The sequence below is a fragment of the Vombatus ursinus genome, unplaced genomic scaffold (genome assembly GCF_900497805.2).
Source record: "Vombatus ursinus unplaced genomic scaffold, bare-nosed wombat genome assembly UNPS02014811.1, whole genome shotgun sequence".
Taxonomy (NCBI): domain Eukaryota; kingdom Metazoa; phylum Chordata; class Mammalia; order Diprotodontia; family Vombatidae; genus Vombatus; species Vombatus ursinus.
The window spans coordinates 11,842,202-11,866,210 of NW_020954589.1; the positions used below are offsets into that span (position 1 = coordinate 11,842,202).

At 44.2% G+C, this 24,009-nt stretch overlaps 1 protein-coding gene across 1 annotated transcript in view; it reads left to right on the top strand.

Moving 5' to 3' along the window:
* The window catches only part of DEF6 (DEF6 guanine nucleotide exchange factor), a 43,867-nt gene extending 21,854 nt beyond the window's left edge, over positions 1-22,013 (top strand). The window contains exons 4-11 of the mRNA XM_027876706.1: positions 8,577-8,804; positions 8,896-9,042; positions 10,790-10,898; positions 11,920-12,218; positions 15,893-16,059; positions 19,329-19,527; positions 21,024-21,114; positions 21,410-22,013. Of these exons, the coding sequence (XP_027732507.1) occupies positions 8,577-8,804; positions 8,896-9,042; positions 10,790-10,898; positions 11,920-12,218; positions 15,893-16,059; positions 19,329-19,527; positions 21,024-21,114; positions 21,410-21,609 (1,440 nt within the window). The 3' untranslated portion in view covers positions 21,610-22,013. The remainder of the gene's footprint in view (positions 1-8,576; positions 8,805-8,895; positions 9,043-10,789; positions 10,899-11,919; positions 12,219-15,892; positions 16,060-19,328; positions 19,528-21,023; positions 21,115-21,409) is intronic.
* The last annotated feature ends 1,996 nt before the right edge of the window (positions 22,014-24,009 follow it).

Here is a 24,009-nt window from a genome sequence, read left to right on the forward strand (position 1 = left end):
CAGGGAGACCCTAGAGGAGACTACTGCAATAGAGTAGGCAAGAGGTGATGCCCTATCCCAGGGATGCCCTGGCTGTGTGAGTGGAGAGGAGGGGTCAGATGTGAGAGATATTGTGAAGGTAGAAAGAGCAAGATTAGGTATCTAATTAGATATGGGGGGGGGTGAGAGAGAATGAGTAATTGAAGTTTATGAACCTCAATGACTGTAACGATGGTGGTACCTTCGACAGAAAAATAAGGAAGTTTGGAAGAGAGAAGGTTTAGGGGGAAAGATAATGACTTCTAATTTGGACATGTTGAATTTAAGATGACTTTTGAAAGGGCTGGTTAGACAATTGGTGATAAAGGAGTGGCTGAAGCCTAGAGGAGAAACTGAGACTGGATGTATAGATCTGTGAATCATCTGCTCAGAGATAATAGCGTATCCTTCGGCCCCCAAGTAGGTTTGAAAATCTGAAGAACAGCTCTTTGATGCTATTTAAGAACATCTGCCCCACCAGGTGTGGTGTGGATGAGGATGCTGCAGGACAAACCATCCAGTCTACCAGACCTGGTTCACTTTTGAGCTGGCTCCTACAGATTGCTCCTTGGGGCTGAATGCCTCGGTAGACTCAGGTATCATTAAATTCTAGGATAGACTCCAGTTCTGGGACTTCTGGGGGCTCTTTTAACCTTCTGAAGCTCACAAGACTGCAGCCTCGTCCTTTACATCTCCAAAACTCATTCACCTGAGAAGGAAGAACAAATGGGAAGAGACAAAGAAAAAGGCACTATGTGTTTACACTGCCTTGGTAACCCCAAGTGGGGTACTTGAGGGCCTGATGCCTCTCTTCCCACCTGGAGCCTTATAACAATCACCACCAGGAAGGAAAGAAAAAATGGGCCAGCTGTAGCTCAGCAGCCAATTAAAAGACTTGTTTGTTTTTTAATCACATAGTAAGCATCACAGGATACCTGCACATGCTTTGAAACAGGGCAGGTCCCTCTAGCACATCACAAACTTCTAAAACCAGACTCACAAATCACCATCTCCCAAAGTGAGCTGGCAGTAGGCAGGGTCTACTCTATTGCATATATTCTGGGTACTGGACCCCACCCCACCCCCTACCCCCGATTGGCCAGTCCCCCATTACACTATGCAATAGTTAAAGTCATGGGATATGAAAAGGTTACTGAGAGGGTAGAAGGAGGGAGAAGAGAAGAGGACCCAGGACAGAACCTTAGGGAAAACCTACAGTCAGAGGGCATGATATGGATGACAAAGCCAGCAGAGGAGGCCAAAGAGAAATAGTCAAACAGGTAGCAGAGTATCAGGAAAACCCAGAGGGAAGAGAGTATCCAGGAGAGAGTGATTAGTAGTGTCAAATGCAGCAGACAGAGAAGGATGAGGCCTGAGCGGGGAAAAAAAAAAACCATAATATTTGGCAGTTAGGAAACGATTGGTAACTTTGGAGAGAGTGGTTTTAGATGGATGATAAGGTTAGAAACCAAAACTTTAAATGACAAACAGAGGACTTGACATTTGATCTGAGAGGTAAAAGGTAACCACTGCAGTTTATTGAAGAGAGTAGTAACTGGTCAGAGCTGCTCTTTAGGGAAAAAAAAAAATCATTTTCACAGCTGTTGGTAATAACCACTTGCCTGTAATTTCCACCCGTTGGTTCTAATTCCTCCTTGTATTTCACAAAATAAGTCTAATTCCTTTTTTATAAGACAAGCCTTTAATTATTTTTGTTTAGTCAGTTTTCAGTCATGTCTGACTTTGTGACCTCTTCTGGGGTTTTCTTGGCAAAGATATTGGAGTGGTTTGCCATTTCCTTCTCCAGCCCATTTTATAGATGAGGCAGGGCCATCTCCTGTCATCTTGATCTGTATCTTGCCACTGGGCCCAGATGGCTCCGGAGGAGAAAGTGAGGCTGGTGACCTTGCACAGCCGTGCCTCACTTAAATCTAATTCACTTGTAAGTCATGGCATCATCATCCTGATGTCATGGTCCTCTTCAAGAGCCAAGGACAAACAACAACCTTATAGATGAGGAAACTGAGGCAAACAGGATTAAATGACTTGCCCAGGGTCACATAGCTAGTAAGTGTCTGAGGCCAGATTTGAACTCAGGAAGATGAATCTTCCTGACGCCAGGCCTGGGGCAACTATGCACTGTGCCACCTAGCTACCTTTTAATTATTTAATGCTCTTCAAATTCTAAAATGTTTAAAGGGGCCTTAAAAACCATTTGGCCCAAACTTCTGATGTGAGGTTCTACATAAAAGATAAGGTCCAGTGAAAGAACTGGCCTATTTGCTTTCATCACGCTCTCTGCTTCATCTCCAGTCTCCATGCCTTTGTCCTGGCTGTCCCCTACACCTGGTATGCTTTCCCTCCTCACCTCCGCCTCTTAGTTTCCCAGGCTTTCTTCAAGACTTAGCTCAAATATCATCTTCCGCCAGAGTCCCTCCTGGCTCTTAGTAATGCCTTTCCCTCTGAGATACGGCTTTCCATCCACTCTGTATATATCATATATGGTTTCATTTATTTTCACGTCTATCTCCTCCAGATAGAATGCAAGTTTCTTGAAGGCAGGGCTGGTTTTGCACTCCCCCCCCCCCTTTTTTTTGTATTTTCAGTGCTTGGCACAGTGCCTGGAACATTATCGGTGCTTAATGAACACTTGATGAGCTGATTTGCTCAGAATCTCCCTGCCTCAAGTCTCTTCCCTCTCCAATCTATCTTCCACTCAGTTGTCAAAATAATCCTCCCAAAGCACAGATCTGATCATGTCATCCCACTATTCAGTAAACTCTAGTGACGCCCTTTCACCTCTGGAATCAAATAAAAATCTTTTGTTTGGCATTCAAAGCCCTTCACATCTTACTTTTCCCTCTTACTTTACTTTAGTCCCCTCTTACTTTTCCAGGCTTCCTACACCTTACTCACCCCCACATACTCTGACATCCAGTGACAATGACCTCCTTTTTGTTCCTCCTATGAGATACTCCCATCTCCAGACTCCGGGCATTTTCTCCAGCTGTGCCCCATGCTTGGAATGCCCTCCCTCCTCATCGCCACCTTCTGGCTTCTTTCAAGTTCTAGCTACAATTCTATCTTCTACAGGAAGCCTATTCTGATTGCCTTTAATGCTAGTGCATTTCCTCCATTGATTATCTCCAATTTATCCCATCTATATCTTGTCCGTACATAAGTTGTTTTCAGATTGTCTCTCTAATTAAACTATGAATATCTTCAGAGCAGGGACTGTCATCAGATTTTCTCTGTATCCCCAGCACCTAGCACCTGCACATAGTAGGTGCTTAAAAATGCTTATTGACTGACTGACATAGTAATTAGTGGCAGAGTGGTTACTCGATCTCCCCAATCCGCTATATCATTATTGCTCTTTTTCTACCAAAAGCTACTGGATAGGGTTGGGGCAGGGAGAAGAGATATGCAAACAAGCCTGTGTGTTAGGGTGGGGTGGGGCTAGGCTTGAAAGGAACAAGGTAGGTTTTCAGTTAAACTCTGTTGACCAGAGCTGCCTCTAGAAAGGGATCTGACTGACTGAAGATATTAAGTAGGTCTCTATGACCTACCTCGAAATCGTCAGCAACTTTGTACGCAGCAGCAGGATACATGAAGCCCAACCACTTCCTGTTCCTCTGCAAGAGGCTTTCTGGGCCCTGTCCTGTGCCCCACCCTCCTTACCCTCCCACCTCTAGTCCCCTCATTTTCCCTCCCAGTGGTAGATTGATGTAATGGAAAAAGAGACTTGGGCTGTGGTCCCAGCTGTCACAAACTCTATCATGTGACCTTGGGCAAGTCTCTTTCCCCTTAAGGGCCTCGGTTTCCTTCCCTGTAACATGAGGGGGTCAGACTATAGGATCTCCTTCCAGTTCTAACTTTTAACAATCTAAAGTATATTTATTAAAAACCTACCTATTTCCTGTTTTGCATGTTTTTACATGTTTAATTGATGTAGTATCATTTGTCTTCTCAGTGGGTAGGGGAAGGGCTATACAGAAGAACAGAATTTAGAACTTAAAATTTTTTTTAAAAAAGGGATGTTAAATAAACGATAATACATTTTTGGAAAGGACAAAAATAATAAAAACCTACTTCCTCTTGCCTTTCCAAACTTTTGCTACTTTACTCCTATTAATGCATTTTACAACAACCCAGAAACACTGACCTATTTGCTTTCCTCATACACTATGCCTCATCTCCAGCCTCCACACCTTTGTCCTGGCTGAACTCTACTCCTGGTATGATCTCCCTCCTCACCTCAGCCTTTTAGTTTCTGCTTTCTTTAAGACAGCTCAAATTCCACCTTCTGCAGAAAACGTTAGCTCTTCCTCTGAGGTGGCTTTTCATCCACTCTGTACACATCATGTATATCCTTATTTATTTTCATGTCTGTCTCAGAGACAGAATGTAAACTCTTTGTGGGCAGGGATGTTTTTGCCTTTCTTTGTACCCCCAAGTGCTTAGCACAGTGCCTGTTACATTATCGGTGCTATGAGGTCAGCCATACATTGAGAACTTGATGGTGAAATTAATTAGTCCCTGCCCATCATGGAAGCTGCATGGTGGTGGTGGTCGTGGTGGTGGTGGTGGTGGTGGTGGTGGTGTTCAGTTGTTTCAGTCATGTCTGACTCTCCAGGACCCCATTTGGAGTTTTCTTGGAAAAGAGGCTGGATTGGATTGCCATTTCCTTCTCCAGCTCATTTTATAGATGAGAAAACTGAGGCAAACAGGATTAAGTGATTTTCCCAGGGTCACACAACTAGTTAGTGTCTAAGACCAGATTTTAACACAGGAAGATGAGTCTTTCTGACTCTAGGTCCAGCACTCTATCCATTATGCCACCTAGCTTGGCCTGGAAAGGGAGAAAATGAGAGAAGGAAGACAACCGGCCAGGAGGTAGTTGAAATAGCCCAGTAAAGAGGTCACAGAGGTTCATTCTAGAGGACGTAGAATGGACAGGACAGATAGGAGATATTATGAGGTAGAATCAGCAGGATCTATCAACTGATTGAATTTATGAAAGATGGAAGAGTCAGAGATGACCCTAAGGTTTAAGCCTTAGTGATGGGTAGAACAGTAGAATTAACAGAAATAGGGAAATGAGGAGGGGTGGGTTTTGGGGAAAAGATGATAGGCCTACTTTTGGACATTTGAGTTTGAATCAGGGAATTCAGGTAAAAAAATTCTCCAGCTGGCAAATTTAAATGCTAGGCTGGCGCTCGAGAATTCAGAGGTGGAGCTATAGATTCAGGAATTATCTGCATCATCTGTTGTGTCCAACTCTTCGTGACCCCATTCAGAGTTTTCTTGGCAAAGATACTGGAGTGGTTTGTCATTTCCTTCTCCAGTTCATTTTACAGGTGAGGAAACTGAGGCAAACGAGATAACTTGCCTAAGGTCACCCAGCTAGCAAGTGTCTGAGACTAGATTTGAACTCAGGAGGATGAGTCTTCCTGACTCTAGGACCCAGCACTCTATGCACTGAGCCACCTAGCTGCCCATTGTCATTTTCATAGAAGTGATAATTAAAGCATGGGTGTGAGGTTACCAAAAGAGAAGTGAAGATATCCACTGACAGAGAGTTGGGGATTACTCACACTTGAGGAATTGGAGGGGAATGGAAAGGGAGAAAGATTAGTCAGAGTTAAGGGTGGGGGCAGCAGCGCTGACATAGTAAAGCACGCCTTATAAGTCAAGCCAACAAGCATTTATGAAGGTCCTCTTATGTGCCCAGCATTATGCTAAGTACCAGAGTCATGATGAAAGGAAAAAACCAAAAAACAATCCCTTGTCTTGGAATTCACAGTGTAATGGGGAGACAACATACAAACCGCTATGTACAAATAAGACATATAAATGGGATAAATTGGAGATCCTCTCGGAGGGAAGGAGAGATTATTTCAGAAGGAAGGGATGCAGAGAGGTCAATGAGCGCTGAAAGAAGGCTGTTAGATGCGGCAACAAGAAGGTCTGCAGGGACCTTGAAGACAGCAATTTCAGGAGAGTATTGAGGATGGAAAACCAGATTGCCAGAGTGGAAAGGTTGGGTTATAAATTTTCACAATAGCCTCCTAATTCTTTCTCTTGCTTCATGTGTCTTCTCTCTCTGATACAAATGCCACACAAAGGTCAGAGTGATTATTATAAAACTCAAGTCTGACCATTTTCCCTTCTCCCTGATGCAATAATACCCCGATACCTCTAGGATCAAATATAAACTCCATTTTGGGTCATTTAAAGTTCTTCTTCATCATCATCATCTTCACCACCACCACCATCATCGTCATCATCATCATAGCTAACATTAGCATAGTGCTCTAAGGTTTACAAAGCTGTTACATATATCATCTCACTCGATCCTTTCAACTAAGCTGTGAAGTAGGTTCTATTATTATCCCCATTTTAAAGATGAGAAAAATGAGGCTGAGAAAGGTTAAGTGACTTCCTCAGGGTCACAAGTATCTGAAGTACAGTCTTCTTGGCTCCAACTATGGCAGCTTCCTATCTTACACATTACTGGCTTCCATGTGTTCTCCTATACAGCAGTAATTTTTTTAATAGATATCTTTCATTTATTCTTTTTTTTTTTTTGGCAATTGGGGTTAAGTGACTTGCCCAGGGTCACACAGCTAGTAAGTGTCAAGTGTTTGGTCTGAGGCCGAATTTGAACTCAGGTTCTCCCGACTTCAGGGCCAGTGCTCTATCCACTGCACCACCTAGCTGCCCCTCTTTCATTTATTCTTAAAGAATTAAGCAGGGGCAGCTGGGTGGCGCAGTGGATAGAGCACTGGCCCTGGAGTCAGGAGGACCTGAGTTCAAATCCAACCTCAGACACATAACACTCACTAGCTGTGTGACTCCGGGCAAGTCATTTAACCCCAATTGCCTCACCAAAAAAAAAAAAAAAGAAACAAAGAATTGAACAAGAACTATTTTCTGGCATCCCTCAATGCTTTGTGCATTTTAGATTAGGTAGAAGTAAAGATTCTAGACACAGCATAAGATATTCTTTAAAAAAAATTTAATTTATGAAATAATGCAATCATTTCCATGACATAATATAATTTTAAAAAGATGATTGCATATGAAAATGCAAATCTATTATGTACAACTTGCTATTCCTTTTAAATATATGATAAAGTTATCATGTAGGTAGATGGCTACCATTAGACACAGATATGTATGTGTGTGTGTATATACATGTAAAATCCTATACATCTATTTGTCATTTCTTTCTTTGGATGCAGATAGCATCCTCCTCCATAGGTCCTTTGTAGTTAATTTGGGTATTTATGATGGTCAAAATAACTGAACAAGTTGTGGTATATGTTCCTGTACAGCAGTATTGGCACACTTCCTTCCATACAGCATTCCATTTCTCATCTCCATGCCTTTGCACTGGCTGTGCCCCATGTTAGGAATGCTCTTCTTCCCTACCTTCACCTCTCAGGACCCCTGACTCCCTTCAAGACTTAGCTTATATCCTACCTTCCACATTAGGCCTTTCCTGGTACCCCCAGCTATTTATCTTCAGTATTTCTTTAAGCAGAAAGGAAAGAAATCCAGGTTGAAGTTCATGGGGATTGGATAAAGCTCTGAAAAGGGTTGGGTCTCCTGGAGGGTCTCACTAGTCATAGAATCATAAATTGTCAGAGGAACCTTAGAATGGGAAGAGCACTGGGTCTGATGTCACTGAACCTGGCTTTACATTCCACTTGTGATGCCTTTTACCTGTGTGACCCTGGGCAAATCTCTTAATTTCCCTTGTTTTCTTACTTGTAAAATGAAGTGCTTGGCCTCTGAGATCCCTCCCAATTTATAAACCAACAATCCTATGATTTTAGGGCAGCTAGGTGGCACAATGGTTGGAGTGCTGGGCCTGGAGTCAGAAAAATTCATCTTCCTGAGTTCCAATCTGGCCTCAGACACTTCTTAATTGTGTGACCCTGGGCAAGTCACTTAACCCTGTTTGCCTGAGTTTCCTCGAATGTAAAATGAGCTGGAAAAGGAAACAGCAAACCAAAAATTCCAGTATCTTTACCAAGAAAATCCCAAATGGGGTCACAAAGAGTTGGACCAGACCAAAAAATGACCGAACTGAACAATCCTATGATTTAGTCCAACCCCTTAATAATTATTAATAATAATAATTATCATAGCTAGCATTTATATACTGCTTTAAGGTTTGCAAAGCACTTTATAAATATCACATTTTATCCTCACAATTATTCCCAGGAGATAGGTTCTATTATTATCCCCATTTTACAGATGAAGAAACTGACGTGGATAGAAACTGAGATGGACTTGCCCAGGGGCACATAGTTAGTAAGTACTGGAGGCGGGTTTTGAGTTAAGGTTTTCCTGACTCCAGGTCCAGTGTTCTATCTATTTCGATGAAGCATGAATGGTCCTGGTCCTTAGCAATGGTCCTGGTCCTGGTACACAGGAATGGTCCTGGTCCTTAGCAATCCCAGCATCTTGGTTCACTGAGTCCCTGGCACCCTGCCTATATCCTCTGGCCTGATTGCCCTCTCTCATTGGCTCTCCCATCCTCCCAGGTAGAATACCTACTGAAGAAGGTCCACAGCAGCATGAGCCTAGAGCTGGGATTTGGGGAGTTGGAAGAGCTGCTGGCCCAGGAGGGCCAGTCTCCAGGTGGGCTGAGTGTCTGGCAATTCCTCGAACTCATCAACTCAGGCCGCTGCCTTCGGGGTGTGGCCCAAGACACACTCAGCATGGCCATCCATGAGGTCTACCAGGAACTCATCCAAGATGTGCTTAAGCAGGTGAGACAGGGAGGGAATGGGCACTGACCAGCGAGGGGTTGGGGAGATGGGAGAGAACAAGGGTTCAACAACATCCCTACTTCCCATGCAGGGCTACCTATGGAAGAGGGGGCATCTGAGGCGCAACTGGGCAGAGCGGTGGTTCCAGCTATTGCCGGGCAGCCTATGTTACTACGGGAGTGAGGAGTGTAAGGAGAAGAGGGGTACTATTCTCTTGGACACCCAGTGCTGTGTGGAGGTAAGGAGCCAGCAGAAAAAGGGGGTGATCTGGACCCCAATTTCCTCTTCTGTAAAACAAGAGGATTGGAATAGATGGCCTCTAAGATCCTTTCCAGGACTCTGCTTCCACTTTCGTCATAAATTTCTAAAGATTGTCTGAGCTTCAGGACCAACATGGAGGCAAGGGAGGAATTGGGGTGGTCAGGGATAGGAATGAGGGAATGGGCATAATTGATGGGTGGACTAAAAGGCAGAGGAATGAAAAGGATTTGGGGATATTTTAGTATGTGATTGTTGCTATTCAGTCTTGTCTGACTCTTTGTGGCCTCATTTAGGGTTTTCTGGGCAATACTGGAGTTAGTTGCCATTTCCTTCTCCAGCTCATTTTATAGGTGAGGAAACTGAGGCAAGTGACTTGCCCAGGGTCACACAGCTAATAAGTGTCTGAGGCAGGATTTGAACTTGGGTCTTCCTGACTCCAGGCCTGGCACTCTGTCCATTGTGTCACCTAGCTGCCCTTAGCACTGTGAAGCAGAGGGCTAAATCAGTATCTGAGGACCAGAACCAAGAAAAAACCTAGACCAGGCAAGGCTATCAACCCTCTCGTGGCCCAGCTCATTGTGAACCGAGTACTCACTTAAAGTGCTTACAGTGTCCCTGTGGGACATACAAAGCAGTGTAAGATACTATCCCTTCTTTCAAGGAGCTCATAAGCTGATTTGTTTGGGGAGTGTCTGGCATGGTGCCTTCCCTCATTTAATTATTTCCCATTTTTGTTATATATAGTGTGTACATACATGTTTGTTAGATTGCAAGCTTCTTGAGGACAGGGACTGTCTTTTGCCTCTTTTTGTATCTTCAGTACTTAGTACAATGCCTGGCATATACTAGGTGCTTAATAAATGTTTAGTGATTGATAGATTAATGGTGGAAAGAGGTCCTGGTCTTTCAGAGGAAGACTTGAGTTCAAATCCTGACTGACATTTATTAGCTATGTGACCCTGGGAAAAATGATTTTATCTTTCTATGCCTTCATATGTAAAATGAGGATAATAAAAAATAGAGATAATTATGTTACTCACATCACAAAACTATTAGGAAAGGAGAGGGAGGAAGAAGTTCATCCTTTTTCACAAAGTGCCATAGGAGTGTAAACTGTTATTATACATATCAGGGAGTCAGCATAGAAGGAAAGAAGTCAGAGGACCTAGGTTCAAATCTGACCCTCTGATACTTCCTAGCTAGGTGACCTCGGACAAATCACTTCCCGTCTCTGGGCCTCAGTTTCTTCATCTGTAAAATTCGAGGGCTAGATTAGATAGCCTCCAAACAAGCTATGGATGAGGGGTTCTTAACCTGGGTTTGTGAACTTTTAAAAAAAATTATTATTTTGATAACTATTTCAACATAATTGATTTCTTTTATAATCCTATATTTTCAATTTTATGCATTTAAAACCATTATTCTGAGAAGAGATCCATAGGTTTCATCAGACTGCCAAAGGGATCCAAGACCCCCCCCAAAAATCTATAAACCCCTGCTTTAGATATGAGTCTATGAACATGCAAAGATAACTCTCACTACAAGTCAGTATGTAAGTGCCAAATGTGTGGTGCTATAGGAGTCCAGGAGAGAAAAAGATCACTGTGCGCTGTGCTGGTCAAGGCAGTCTTCATCTAAGAGGTAGCACTTGACCAAGGATCAGGCCAGGGTGATCAGTCAGACTAAGGTGATGTGAGGAGGGATGATCCGTCTCCCCCAACCAGGTGCTACCTGACCGAGATGGGAAACGCTGCATGTTCTGTGTGAAGACTGCAACACGCACGTATGAGATGAGTGCTTCAGACACCCGTCAGCGCCAGGAGTGGACAGCAGGTCAGTTCTGTGATGTAATAATGAAAGAAGTACTCACTATAACAATCAGGAGGCTGGAATCCTGGCCTCGGTTCTGCTGCTTACTAGAAAAGCAAAATCATGTAACCTTTCTGGGCCTCAGTTGCCTCATCTGTAAAATGGGCATCATAAGGCTTTAATTGGCTCAAAGTGGGGGTGGGGATCCACATAATAATAGTAATAGCTAACATTTATATGTGCACTTTTATTGCCACCACCATTACTACTACTACTACTGTTGTTGTTCAGTTATATCCAACTTTTCTTGATCCTGTAGACCACAGCGTGCTAATACTGTCCATGGAGTTTTTTTGGCAAAGATACTAGAGTGGTTTGTTATCTCCTTCTCCAATGGGTTAAAGCAAACAGAGGTTAAGTGACCTGCCTAGGGTCACACAGCTAATAAGTGTCTGAGGCTAGATTTGAACTCAGGTCTCCCTGACTTTAGGTCCATCATTCTATCCACTGAGCTATCTAGCTGCTGCTGCTACTACTACTACTACTACTACTACTCCTCTCCCTCTTCCTAATCATTTATATAGTGCTCTAAGACTTGCAAATCATTTTACAAATATCTAATTTTATTCTAACAATACCCTCGCAGGTAGGTGCTCTTATTACCCCTGTTTGGCAGATGGGGAAACTGAGCCAGAGAGATTAAGTGACTTGCTTAGGGTCACATGGTTTCTAAGTGTCAGAAACCAGATTTGAACTCACGTCTTCATGATTCCTGGTCTAACCCTCTATCCACTGCAGCACTTGCCTATATGTGTAAGATGATGTCTCAAGGACCCTTCTGCCTCTGAAATCTGTCATTCTCTAGTTCCGTTCTGAGCATCCCATGTAGCTGAGACCTCTGAGCTCTACCTACCTCCTGATCGTAGGCTCCTGGCTGCTGAACCTTAGTCTCTAGCCTGAACCATGCACCTGGTTCCCCTCACTGCACTTGGACACTGGCTCCTCTGTCTCTAACCGACCCCTGTCGTTCTTGCTGCCTCCTCAGCAATCCAGACGGCAATCCGGCTGCAGGCTGAGGGAAAGACCTCGCTTCACAAGGACCTGAAACAGAAACGCAGGGAACAGCGGGAACAGCGGGAGCGGCGCCGGCTGGCCAAGGAGGAGGAGATGCTCCGGCTTCAGCAGCTGCAAGAGGAGAAGGAGAGGAAGTTGCAGGAGCTGGAGCTGCTGCAGGAGGCGCAGAGGCAGGCGGAACGGCTGCTGCAGGAGGAGGAGGAGCGGAGGCGCAGCCAGCACCGCGAGCTTCAAGAGGCGCTGGAGGAACAGCTGCGCGAGGCCGAGCAGGTGAGCGCCCGGCTGAATGGGGCATGTGAGCGCGCACCCCTCCGCGGGAATAGGAGGTGGGAGGAGTGGGCGGCATCCCGGGAGCTGAATGCGAATCCCGCCTCTTACACTTACTGTGTGACTTTGCACAAGTCTGAGCCTCAGTTTCCTCTGTCAAGGGAAGGATTCGGACTAGATGAGAGCTGTCAAATACTCCGCCTGAAGGCCAAGGCTGCAAAACTCCAGGGTGTGGTCCGACCAGATTAAAATGTAATTGGGAAATGTTTTGTTGTTATTGTTCAGTCCTGTCTGACTTCATTACCCCATTTAGAGTTTTCTTGGCAAAGATGCTGGAGTGGTTTGCCATTTCCTTCTCCAGCTTATTTTACAAATGAGGAAATTGAGACAAACAGGGTTAAGCGACCTGCCCGGGATCACGCATCTAGTAAGTGTCTAAGGCTAGATTTGAACTCAGGACTGGGCCTGACCCTCAGGACTGTGCTACCTAGTTGCCCCGTGGAAATGTTTCACAAAATAAATAACAATTCAATACAACATAGATAATGTTAATTTGGGGTTTTTTAGTCAATATATGATCTTCAGGGATCTCTTTATATTTGATATGGACTCAAGTGGTGATCCTATTATCAGTTCTTGAGAAGTTAGCGGAGTAGGGAGCTATGTTGGGAGTAGGGGTGGTGGTATTGAAGTCTGAGCAGAATAAGAGTAGAGAAGGCCTTGCTTTTCGGAGGATGGGTACGGTTTGGGTCCTCTTCTCCTTATCTGGGAACTTATTCTCTTTCCATTCGCCTCAGGACCTGTCTTCCCTTATATCTCTGCCCAGGCTACCTAGACTCTTACAATTGGGTTATAGAATATTTAATACTAATAATCCAACCCAACAAAAAGGGCCAATTGTAGGAACACAGATTTAGAGCTAAAAGGGACGTGGGACTATCTAGCCCAGCCTCACCATTTTACAAATGTGGAAACCAAGGTCCAGAAAGGAGTAGTAGACTTGAGGTGATAAACTCTGGATTTGAAACCAGATTCTCTGACTCCCAAGCCAGCGCTCTTCCCAGTGGACACAGAACCAGAAAGATGTGGGTTCTAGTCCCCATTTCTGTTGCTTATTAAATGTGTGACCTTGGCCAAATCACTTTTTTTCTCTGGACTCAGTTTCCTTATCTGTAAAATGAATATTTGTCAGATTGTATCCCCAGAGTCTTGAACACTCTTATACTGTACCGGGATTATAGATTTAGAATAATATTTACTACTGACTTCTACACTCCACTGACTTTCCTTCTGGCCACGTTTCCTTGACTCTACTCAGCTGTTGTGCACTATGATGTTGAGCTGTATACCTTCCCAAAAGGAACTTCTGAGATTTTATAGTCCAGAGGTGTCAAACATACACCAGATTAAAAATTAATTGGGAAATATTTAACAAAAGTAATCACAATACAATAAAACATAGAAAATGTTAATTTGTGGTTTTCTGAGTCAATATGTGAGCCAGTAGGGATCCTTTTGTGTGGTCTATAGCACCCTCCCCACCCCACCCCCATTTCTATTTGAGTTTGACACCACTGTTCTAGTCTAACAGCCTCATTTGACAAGTGAAGAAAATGAAGCCCAGAGAGGTTAAGTCACTTGTCCAAAGGTACACAGGTATAGAGAGTGGAATGTGAACCTAGGTCTTCTGTCTGCAAATGAAGTGCTTCTTCCAGGACGTGTTCTTCCCCTTCAGTGCCAACCTGCCCCTCATAGTTGTTGTTTAGTTGTGTTCAACTGTTCATGACCCCATTTGGGGTTTTCTTGGCAAAGATACCATAGTGGTTTGCCATTGCCTTCTCCAGCTCATTTTACAGATGAGGAAACTGAGACAGGCAAAGTTAAGTGACTTGCCCAGGGTCACACAGCTAATAAGTGTCTGAGGCCAGATTTTAATTTAGAAAGATGAGTTTCCCTGACTCAAAACCCAGCACTCTCCACTGTGCCACCTAGCTGCTCCTTTTCATAGGCACTAAGTGTTTTTTCAACTCAGTTCAGTGAATTTAGTTTACCCTGTACAGTATACATGAAGAATTATGATCATTATTACTAGTACTTCAATATTTCAAAGATCTGTGTTTCCATTGTTGTGAAATTTCCCTCCACTGATGCAGATTGCAGCCCTTTTGTGCCTGGGGAGATGGTTTAATTAGTTGCTGGGTACCAGACTGTTATGGACAAAGCTCAGGGGGAATGAGCCCTGCTAAACTTAACTAGATTGGTTCTTGGATTGTTTTCCAAATAATTCATTGTTGCTAGGACTGCCTTTGAAATCATTCCAGTTGGAATGAATTTATTAAGCTCCTACTATATCCCTGGCACTGTGCTAAGTAAGTACTAGAGATGTAAAGACAAAAGTGAATATAGTCCCTGCCCTCAAGGAGCTTACAGTCTGGGGGTAGAGGAAAGACATCACATATATGTATACAGATAACTGGGGACAAAAGACAAGGGGATACACACCTACCTGGGCTTGCCCTCCACTAACATAGCCTTCATGAATCTGGAATCACCAAAGTAAAGGGAAAAGGACCTATTTGTACAAAAATATTTATAGCAGCTCTTTTGGTGGTGGCAAAGGACTGGAAGTTGAAGGAATACTCATCAATTAGGGAATGGCTAAACAAGTTGTATTATATGATTGTGATGGAATACTTTTGTGCTATAAGAAATGATGAGCAGGCGGACTTCAGAAAAACCTGGGAAAAGTTATATGAACTGATGCAAAGTGAAGTGTATTGCACACAGTAAGAACAAGATTGTTAAGGATGACTGGATGTAAAAGATTTAGTGACTCTGATCAAGAGAATGATCTAAGACAATTCCAAAGGACCTATGATGAAAAATGCTATCTACCTCCAGATGATGAGGTTTGAATGCAGATTGAAGCTTTTTTTTAATTTTCTTTTTTTGGGGTTTTTTTTTTTTGGTGTGCATTTTCTTTTGCAACATGGCTAATACAGAAATATATTTTGCACGACTTCACATATATAATCAATATAAAATTGCTTGCCTTCTCAAGGAGGGGGTAAGAGCAGGAGGGAAGGAAAGAATTTGTAACTCAAAACTTTACAAAATAAATGTTAAAATTTTTTTACATGTAATTGGGAAATATTTAATGAAATTAAAATATGTTAAAAAAATAATCTGGGATCTCGGGCTCTCCTCCATTTCACCATAAGGCATCTCAGTAGGACTTTTGCAGAAGATTATTATGGCATAAGCTGTTGTCCTCCGTGCCTAGAATACAATCCCCCTTCATTTCTGCCTCTCAGAATTCCTCCTTTTCTTTAAGGCTCAGCTCAAACTCCACCTTCTGCATCATCTTCTCCAGCTGCTAAAATCTTTTCCCAAAAATCACTTTGCCTTTGTAGCCTCATATTTCTATATATGTACATGTTGTCTTCCCCAGCTAGGTTCCTTGAGGGCAGGGATTATATGCACTTTTGCCTTTATGCTTAGCACAGTGCCTGGCATGTAGTAGGTGTTTAATAAATGCCAGTTGATTGATCAATCAGTGGATTGGCTATTATGAGATTGGGCTTCTGACTCAATGCTCTCAGAAACTCTGTCCCATTATGTATCGGTTCTGCTGTGCCCTCGGTGACTCTGTGCTTCTTCCTCTGGCTCTGGCTCAGGCACGAGCCTCCATGCAGGCAGAAATGGAGATGAAGGAAGAGGAGGCCATTAGACAGCGACAGCGTATCTCTGAGCTGGAGGAGATGCAGCAGAGGCTGCAGGAGGCTCTGCAGCTAGAGGTGAAGGCTCGCCGGGATGAGGAATCCATGCGCTACGCCCAGACCAGGTAGGTCACACCTGCAAACGACCAGGACACTCTGGTCTTCTCTCTAACTGAGCCCGTTCACAATCCTTTTCCCTGGATCTACTAGGACTTACCTATAGACCTCATCCCATCCACTTCTATCCCTGCCCCATTCTTACCCCCAATAGAACTTCGTTGCTGTCCAGTTGTGTCCAACTCTTTTTTTTTTTAAGTGAGGCAATCGGGGTTAAGTGACTTGCCCAAGGTCATACCGCTAGTACATGTCAAGTGTTTGGTCTGAGGCCGGGTTTGAACTCAGGTCCTCCTGACTTCAGGACCAGTGCTCTATCCACTGCGCCACCTAGCTGCCCCTGTCCAACTCTTCATGACCCCATTTGGAGTTTTCTTGGCAAAGATACTGGGGTGGTTTGCCATTTCCTTCTCCAGCTCATTTGACAGATGAGGAAACTGAGGCAAACAGAGTTAAGTGACTTACCCAGGTCACACAACTAGTAAGTGTCTAAGGCTAGATTTGAACTCAGGTCTTCCTGACTCTAGGTCTGGTACCCTATCCATTGCACCACCTAGCTGCTCCAGTAGACCTCACCTATAAACAACAACAGCAATGACTCATATATAAGAGAACTTTCCTATTTACAAAGTTCTTTACCTGCATTATCTTGGATTTCTCATAACAGTCTTACAAAGAAGAAAAAAATTAATACTATAAAATACTAAAAAAAATTAATACTATAATCAGTGTTGTATTCTACCAGAAACAATTTTTTAAAATTAATTTTAGGTCAATTTCCATCTAATCAGCGTTCCACTTAGCTCATTTAATCTTTTGGCATAGCTTTGGTCATTTTCCTAAAACCACTCAATGCTTCTCTGACTGTCCCCTTCAAGGGTTCTCGTCTTCATCTCCTCAAAGGTGAACAGAGACTTCTCCCTGATCCTCACCTCAATCCCTTCAGGGCACAGGGAAAAGCAATGGTCTTTAACTTATCTTGGAACATATCTTAACTAGACACAGAGGGATGCTTAGTCAGGGGTGTGCTGGTAAATGTTTAACACAGAAAACAAAGGCTTTTAAGTTTAATCTGCATTTTTAATATTTTCTCCATCACTTTCTTAAGTCAAGACAATCAACAAAACAAATCAAGCCCTGGTTTGTAGCTTCTACTCTTTGCCAATTTCCCTTCCCAGTTTTTCCTTTACTTCTCTTACTTGCTTCTCAAAATCCTTTTTGAGCTCTTCCGTGGCCTGGGACTGATTCATATTTTTCTTGGAGACTTCTTTGCCAGTTTCCAAGGTGTAAATGCTCACTTTCTGGGTGAGCAATTTAACAATTAGCTCTTTCAGGACCAGTATGAGCTGGCTCTAACACACCCTGTTAGCACAGTGCACAGAGTGCTGGACCTGGAGTCAGGAAGACTCATCTTCCTGAGTTCAAATCTGGCCTCAGACACTAGCTGTGCGACCCTGGGCAAGTCACTTTAACCCTGTTTACCTCAGTTTTCTCATCTGTAAAATGAGCTGGAGATGGAAATGACAAATGACCCTAATATCTCTGCCAAGAAAACCCCAAATGGGACTCAACAACAACAAACACTACCCCTTCATCCATTTCCTAGGACCTTAGTTTTTTAGTAACATGACTTTTTAAAACACTTTCTTAAAAGATAGAGGTTAGAGTTTGAATGCAGATCAAAGCATACTATTTGCTATTTTTTTTTTCCTGTTGTGTTTTGGTTTCTTCTTTCTGGTGGTTCCTCCTATTGGTTCTAATTCCTCCTTATGACATCACTAATGTGAAAATATGTGTAATAGAAATGTATATGTAGAGCATATATCAGACTGTGTGCCGTCTTGGGGAGGGAGGGGGAGAAAAATTTAAACTCGAAAGCTTATGGAAGAGATTGTTGATAGATCAAAATAAATTAATTTTTTAAAAAAGTCTTCCTAAACTGCAGCAAACATGAAATACTGCCTTCCCCTGCCCCCAGCTTAGACTTAGAAATTCAACTTTTTACAGCACAGATGGAAGAGTTTACATTGATCTCTATTAAATTTATCTTATTTGATTGGGGAAGAAATGTAGTATAGTGGATAGAGAGATGGTCTAGAAGTCAGGAAGCTGTGGATTCAAATCCTGCCTGACACCTTCTGACTGTATGCCCTAGGGCACATCACTTCCCCTCTCAGTGTTCTAAGTCAGCAGTATCAAACTTGGCCTGACCCAGATTAAAATGTAATTGAGAAACAGTTAACAAAATAAATAAAATTACAATACAATATATAAAAAAAGACAGAGGTTAGTCCTAAAGAAAGGGGAAAGGGATTTAGTGGAGGGCATTATTTCCCCCAAAAAATTTGATTAGGTGCCGATGAGGTTTCCTTCTTCCAGGTAAGTCTGAAAAGGACTTCAGACTGGATAAAATATTTCCAGTTAAACTGAAAAGGAGACTTTAATATGCTTCCAGATCTGTGAGTTAGGTAGTGCCAGAAATAACATGGGTACTGTTTACTTTTTACTCCACTGAAGCCCAAATTGGGGAAGTAACTTGCTCAGGGTCACACAGCTAGGAAGGGACAGAGCCTAAACTCAAAAATCAGGTCCTCTGATTCCATATCTACTGCTCTGTCTTTTACACTTCACTGCCTGTCATTCTGGCACATTTCATTGACCCTCTAACTGTCAATGGACTATGATGTTAGGCCGTGTGGTTGTTCAGGTGTGTCCCACTCTTCATGACCCCATCTGGTTTTTTTTTTCTATTTTGTTTTGGCAAAGATACTGGTGATTTGCCATTTCTTTCTCCAGCCCATTTTACAGATGAGGAAAACCGAGGTAAACAAAGTGAAATGACCTGCCCAGGGTCACATAGCTAGTAAGTGTCTGAGGCCAGATTTGAACTCAGGAAGATGAGTCTTCCTAACTCTAGGCCAGGCACTCTATCCACTGCACCACCTAGCTGCCCACAATAATAATAAAAGCTAACATTTTTATAGTGCTTACTATGTGTCAGGCATTATGCTAAGTGCTGTACAATTATCATCTCATTTTATCTTCGCCACAACTCTGGGAGATTAGTACTATTATTTGCTCCATTTTTACCGTTGAGGAAACTGAGGCAAACAGGGTTAAGCGACTTACCCAGGGTCACACAAGTGTCTGAGGCCAGATTTGAGCTCTGGAAGGTGAGTCTTCCTGACTCCAGGCCTGGTACTCTGTGCACTATGGCGCCACCTAGCGGCCCAATGTAAGGCAGTACTGCTTCCTATTAACCTCTCCAACCCCTGCACAGGCTTCTGGAGGAGGAGGAGGAGAAGCTGAGACAGCTGATGCAGCTGAAGGAGGAGCAGGAGCGTTACATTGAGCAGGCACAACAGGAGAAGCAAGAATTGCAGCAAGAGATGGAGATCCAGAGCCGCTCGCTGCAGCAGGCGCAGCAGCAGCTGGAGCAGGTGCGGCAGAACCGGCAGCGGGCAGATGAGGACGTGGAGGTGAGGACCCAGGATCCCTGGTCTGCTACTGCAGGCTCCATCACCCCAGGCGCTCAGCATCCCGTCCGCCCCGAGCCAGGCACCTTCCCTCCAAATGCAGCGACAGCAAGCAGTATGGAGCATCCGCTGTGTCCCCATTGTTAGGGGGTGGAGGAGAAGTACGCGAAGCTGACCTTACCGATGCACTTACAACCCACGGGCAGGGGAGACAACCCAAACACTTCCTTTTTCCTTTGAAGATGTTACAAAGATCATAATGGGATTCACCAAAGACCAAAAAGGCACTAGTTGAGATTAGCAAAAAAACCCAAAAAACCCAAAACCTTATATATTGGTGTTTGTTTTTTTGTTTGTTTGTTTGTTTGCTTGTTTGTTTTTGTTTTTTTAGCATCCACTTCTTTGGTAAGGAAATAGTTACCAACACAACCACCCTACCCTTTCATTCACTGTATCAACTTTTAGTGGGACAAGAGTTTGTTTGTCCTTGCTGTTTTTTAAAAGTGGGACCTGTGAGCACCAGTTTAAAACCTTTACAATTTACCAATGGCGGTGGTTGGGAATATTTGGAGACATTTCTCTCAGCAGGTTTTCTGGTTGAACCCATACACTTGAAAAGGTAACTGATCACCCAAGGCCGTGGTGAAATGTCAAATTGTGTGTGTGTGTGTGTGTGTGTGTGTGTGTGTGTGTGGTGCTTTTGTCCCTACCATCCAGCCAGTCAGATTCTGTACCAGTCCAGGGTGGGTTCTCATACCCTTTTCTTCTTGGTGCCTGGCCATTATTGTAGATTCCCAGGATCATAGATTTGGAGTTGTAATGAATCTCAGAGACCATCTAGTACAGCACTTCTTAAACTGTGGGTCAAGACCTCACATGGGATCACAACCCACAGTTTAAGAAGTGCTGAAGGGGTTGTGAGTGGAAAAAGTTTAAGAAGCCCTGGACTAGATTCTAGTCCAATGGCCTGATTTTACAGATGAGAAAACTGAGGCCCAGGGAGGATACTTGCCCAAGGTCACATAGGCAATATGGAGTGAATACAGGATTTGAACCCAGATTCTTCTACTCTAGAGCCAGTTATTTCTTTTTCCCACTATGCCATAATGTTGGTTCTTTAATTCCATTCTATTCATTGAATATTTATCAAGCACCTACTGTTTACAGATCACAGAGCCGGTGCTGGGAGAGATACAGAGTTCAATAAGACACTGACCTTACCCTCGTGGAACTGAATAGGTAGAAATAGGTAGAGTTATATGTACGAAAATAACTGTGGCAATACTGAACCAATTAAGTGCTTAGAAGAGGTATATAAACAAGATGTTTATGAGGAATTCCAGGAAGGAAGGCTCCCCCCCGGGCTTAACCACAGCCCCTTAGATCTCCCACCAGCCAGTACAGCTCGCTGGGAAAGGCCGCCGTCTTGCTTTTCCCTCCTCTGGGCCCTTCTCTGCGCTGGACTCTCTAACAGCTCTGCTGCCTTCATTTCCCGGCAGGCGGCCCAGCGGAAGCTTCGCCAGGCCAGCACCAATGTCAAGCACTGGAACGTTCAGATGAGCCGGCTCATGCACCCGATCCGTCCTGGAGGTGAGAAGGGCTAGTGCCTGGGACTCTTATGCCAGAGGCTTGACTGAGATGGAGTGTAGAAAGCCAGCCTTCTCGGCATGGGATGACAGCAAACAAGCCAATTGGGTGGGACTAGAGAGTGCATGAGGGGGAGTCACATGAAATCAGGTGAAGTGAAAGGTTATTACTACAGTATTTTGTACAGAACTGCTCTAATCCGGAGGAAATAACAGCATGGGGTGAGGTGAGGGAAAACTGGTACCATCTCTCTCCTTATGCAACCTCTCTTTTTTTTCCTCCCCTTCTTGCCTGACAGACAAGCGTCCTCCCACCAGCAGCTCCTTCCCTGGCTTCCAACCTCCGCCGCTAGCCCGACGAGACTCCTCTCTGAAGCGTCTGACCCGCTGGGGATCCCAGGATAGTGAGACACCCACAACCAACAGCTGTGAGCCCCAGGAGCCCCTGAGTAAAGGGGATAAACCCTCCACCCTTAACCCCACTTCTCAGGGAGAATAGCTGAAGTTGGAACCAACCAGCTAGCCTCTTGAAGACCCTTTGCGTGACTTACGCAGCTGGACTGTGAGTGGGACCAGCCGTCTGCTAGAAGAAATCGTTCAGGCCGGGGTACCCAGGGTTTCCATGCCCTCAAATTCTGTACCAGTCCAACTGGGGTCAGGTACACCTTTTCCACGTGGCTTCTGGCCTCAGACAATTGAAGGCCCCCAAGACACCGTCTTTGACTTAGCCCTGAGAGTCTGCCAAGGGAAGTTGAGACAGAGGGACCAGAGGAAGGTGAGAGGGAACCAGGGAGCCAGGAGCTCTCTGCCCCCTCCTGTCCACGCTCTCCATTCCTCCAGGCTGCCAATACAATGGCTTTGTTAATGTACAATTCTAAATAAATACTCTTAGAATTCATAGATGATGTGGGGTCTGTCTATCTTTTCTTGTTACCCCAGCTTTGCTCATCTCTCAATATGTTAGTCATTAATTTGACATGTATTTACCAATCCCTCCTGTGGGCCTAATTGTAAGTAAGGTGGATTTTGTTAGGTAACAGTTCCCAGGATCCATAGCCAAAGAATCTACCAGTTCTCAAGATTTTAGGTAACAGTTCCCAGGGTCATGGTTGTAAACAGTTTCTACTCCAACTGCACAGCGAGATATAGGGATGAATTAATGTGAAATGTGAGCTTAATGTTGGTAAATTGCCTTCTTTGTGTGCTTCTCTATAAATTAAGAGAGCACTGGTCAATGAGTGGGGATTTGGGGATTTGGAGAATGCGGAGGATAATGCATATGCGTCTGCCTCAACAGCCCCCCCCATTGATCTTTGGGAGGATTTAAGGGAGTGCACAAGCTGGGATGCTGTGCCTGTCTCAGTTGGCCCCCATCGGGACATAGGGGTTAGTACCCTCCCTCCCTTCTTGCCCGCCCCTGTGAGAAGGGTGATTAGGGGATCCTATAGGAATTGGTGCTCCCATTATCAGGAACCCATTGAGATAGAGAATAGTAAGAATAAATTATTATTTAGCCCCTCCAAAGCTGTCTTCTGGTCCTTCTAGCTGCCCAGATCAAGAGTGAACCTACTAGGGGGCAGGTAGGTGGCACAGTGGATAAAGCACTGGCCCTGGAGTCAGGAGGACCTGAGTTCAAATCCAGCTTGAAACACTTGACACTTACTAGCTGTGTGACCCTGGGCAAGTCACTTAACCCTGTTGCCTAGCCAAAAAAAAAAGAGAGTGAACCTACTAGAAAACCTCTTCCTGTAGCGCCTGCATTACCCTAATCTCTGTGTAGGATCCAGAAATAGGACAAAGCATGGTCCCTCACTACGAGGAACTTAACAATATAGTTAGAGAGATAAGGTATAAAACAGGAGTGGGTGATATATGACAATACAGAATTGTGTGGTTCAGGTTGTAAGTGCTATAGGAGGCTATTAGTGAAGAATAAAAGAATCTGTGAAAAGTATTTATGAGCCAAGAGCTGAGATGATAGAATAGCAGGAAATAGAACCTGGCTCCCTACCACAACTACTCCAATCTAGAATATGCAACAGAGTGAGTCCTGATTGGGAAAACCAAGGGAAAAATCACAGTGAGTCATTTTTCCAGGCAGAGTCAGCAAAGGGAGGCAGATAGAGCGGTCTGCAGACACTGAGGATAGGATCTAAGCCAGGGGTGGGGAACCTGTGGCCTCGAGGCCACGTGTGGCCCTCTAGGTCCTCAAGTGTGGCCCTTTGACTAAATCCAAACTTCACAGAACGAATCCCCTTGATAAAAGGATTTGTTTTGTAAAACTTAGACTCAATCAAAAGGCCTCACCCAAGGGCCTAGAAGGCCACATGTGACCTGGAGGCTGCAGGTTCCCCCACCCTGATCTAGGCAGAATCTCCCTGAGCAGAGCATTTCAGTGCGGCCAGTGAAAGAGACCAAGGTTATCTACCAGGCAAGGAGAGGTCCCAGACCTGAAAGGGTCCATCCTTGTGTGAGGTGAAGGAATACATGCCAAGTGGCAGTTCTTTTGCTTAGTACCCAGATCCAAGTCATAGATCCAGAGCAGACTGGGCAGGGGATGCAGGATGGTTTTCCAAGGTGAGTATTGAGGTGGCAACCCTAGGCTGAATATTGAGAAAGCAGCAAGTTCAGAAGCAAGCAGCAAGAAGTTCAGCCCCCTGTTCCTTCGTTCTCAAAGAGGACTAATGACCTCAGCAGGGTGATGTCTTGACTTGCAAGTGAGCTGGATTTAAGTGAGGCAGAACCGTGCAGAGTCATCAGCCTCACTCTCTCCTCCAGAGTCATGGAAGTCCAGTGTCAAGACATAGATCAAGAGGACTGGCAATGGCCCCGGATGCAATGGGAGACCTTGACCTCTTTAAGCTAAGGTCTTCCCCAGGTCTCAGTGTGTCTGAGGCAA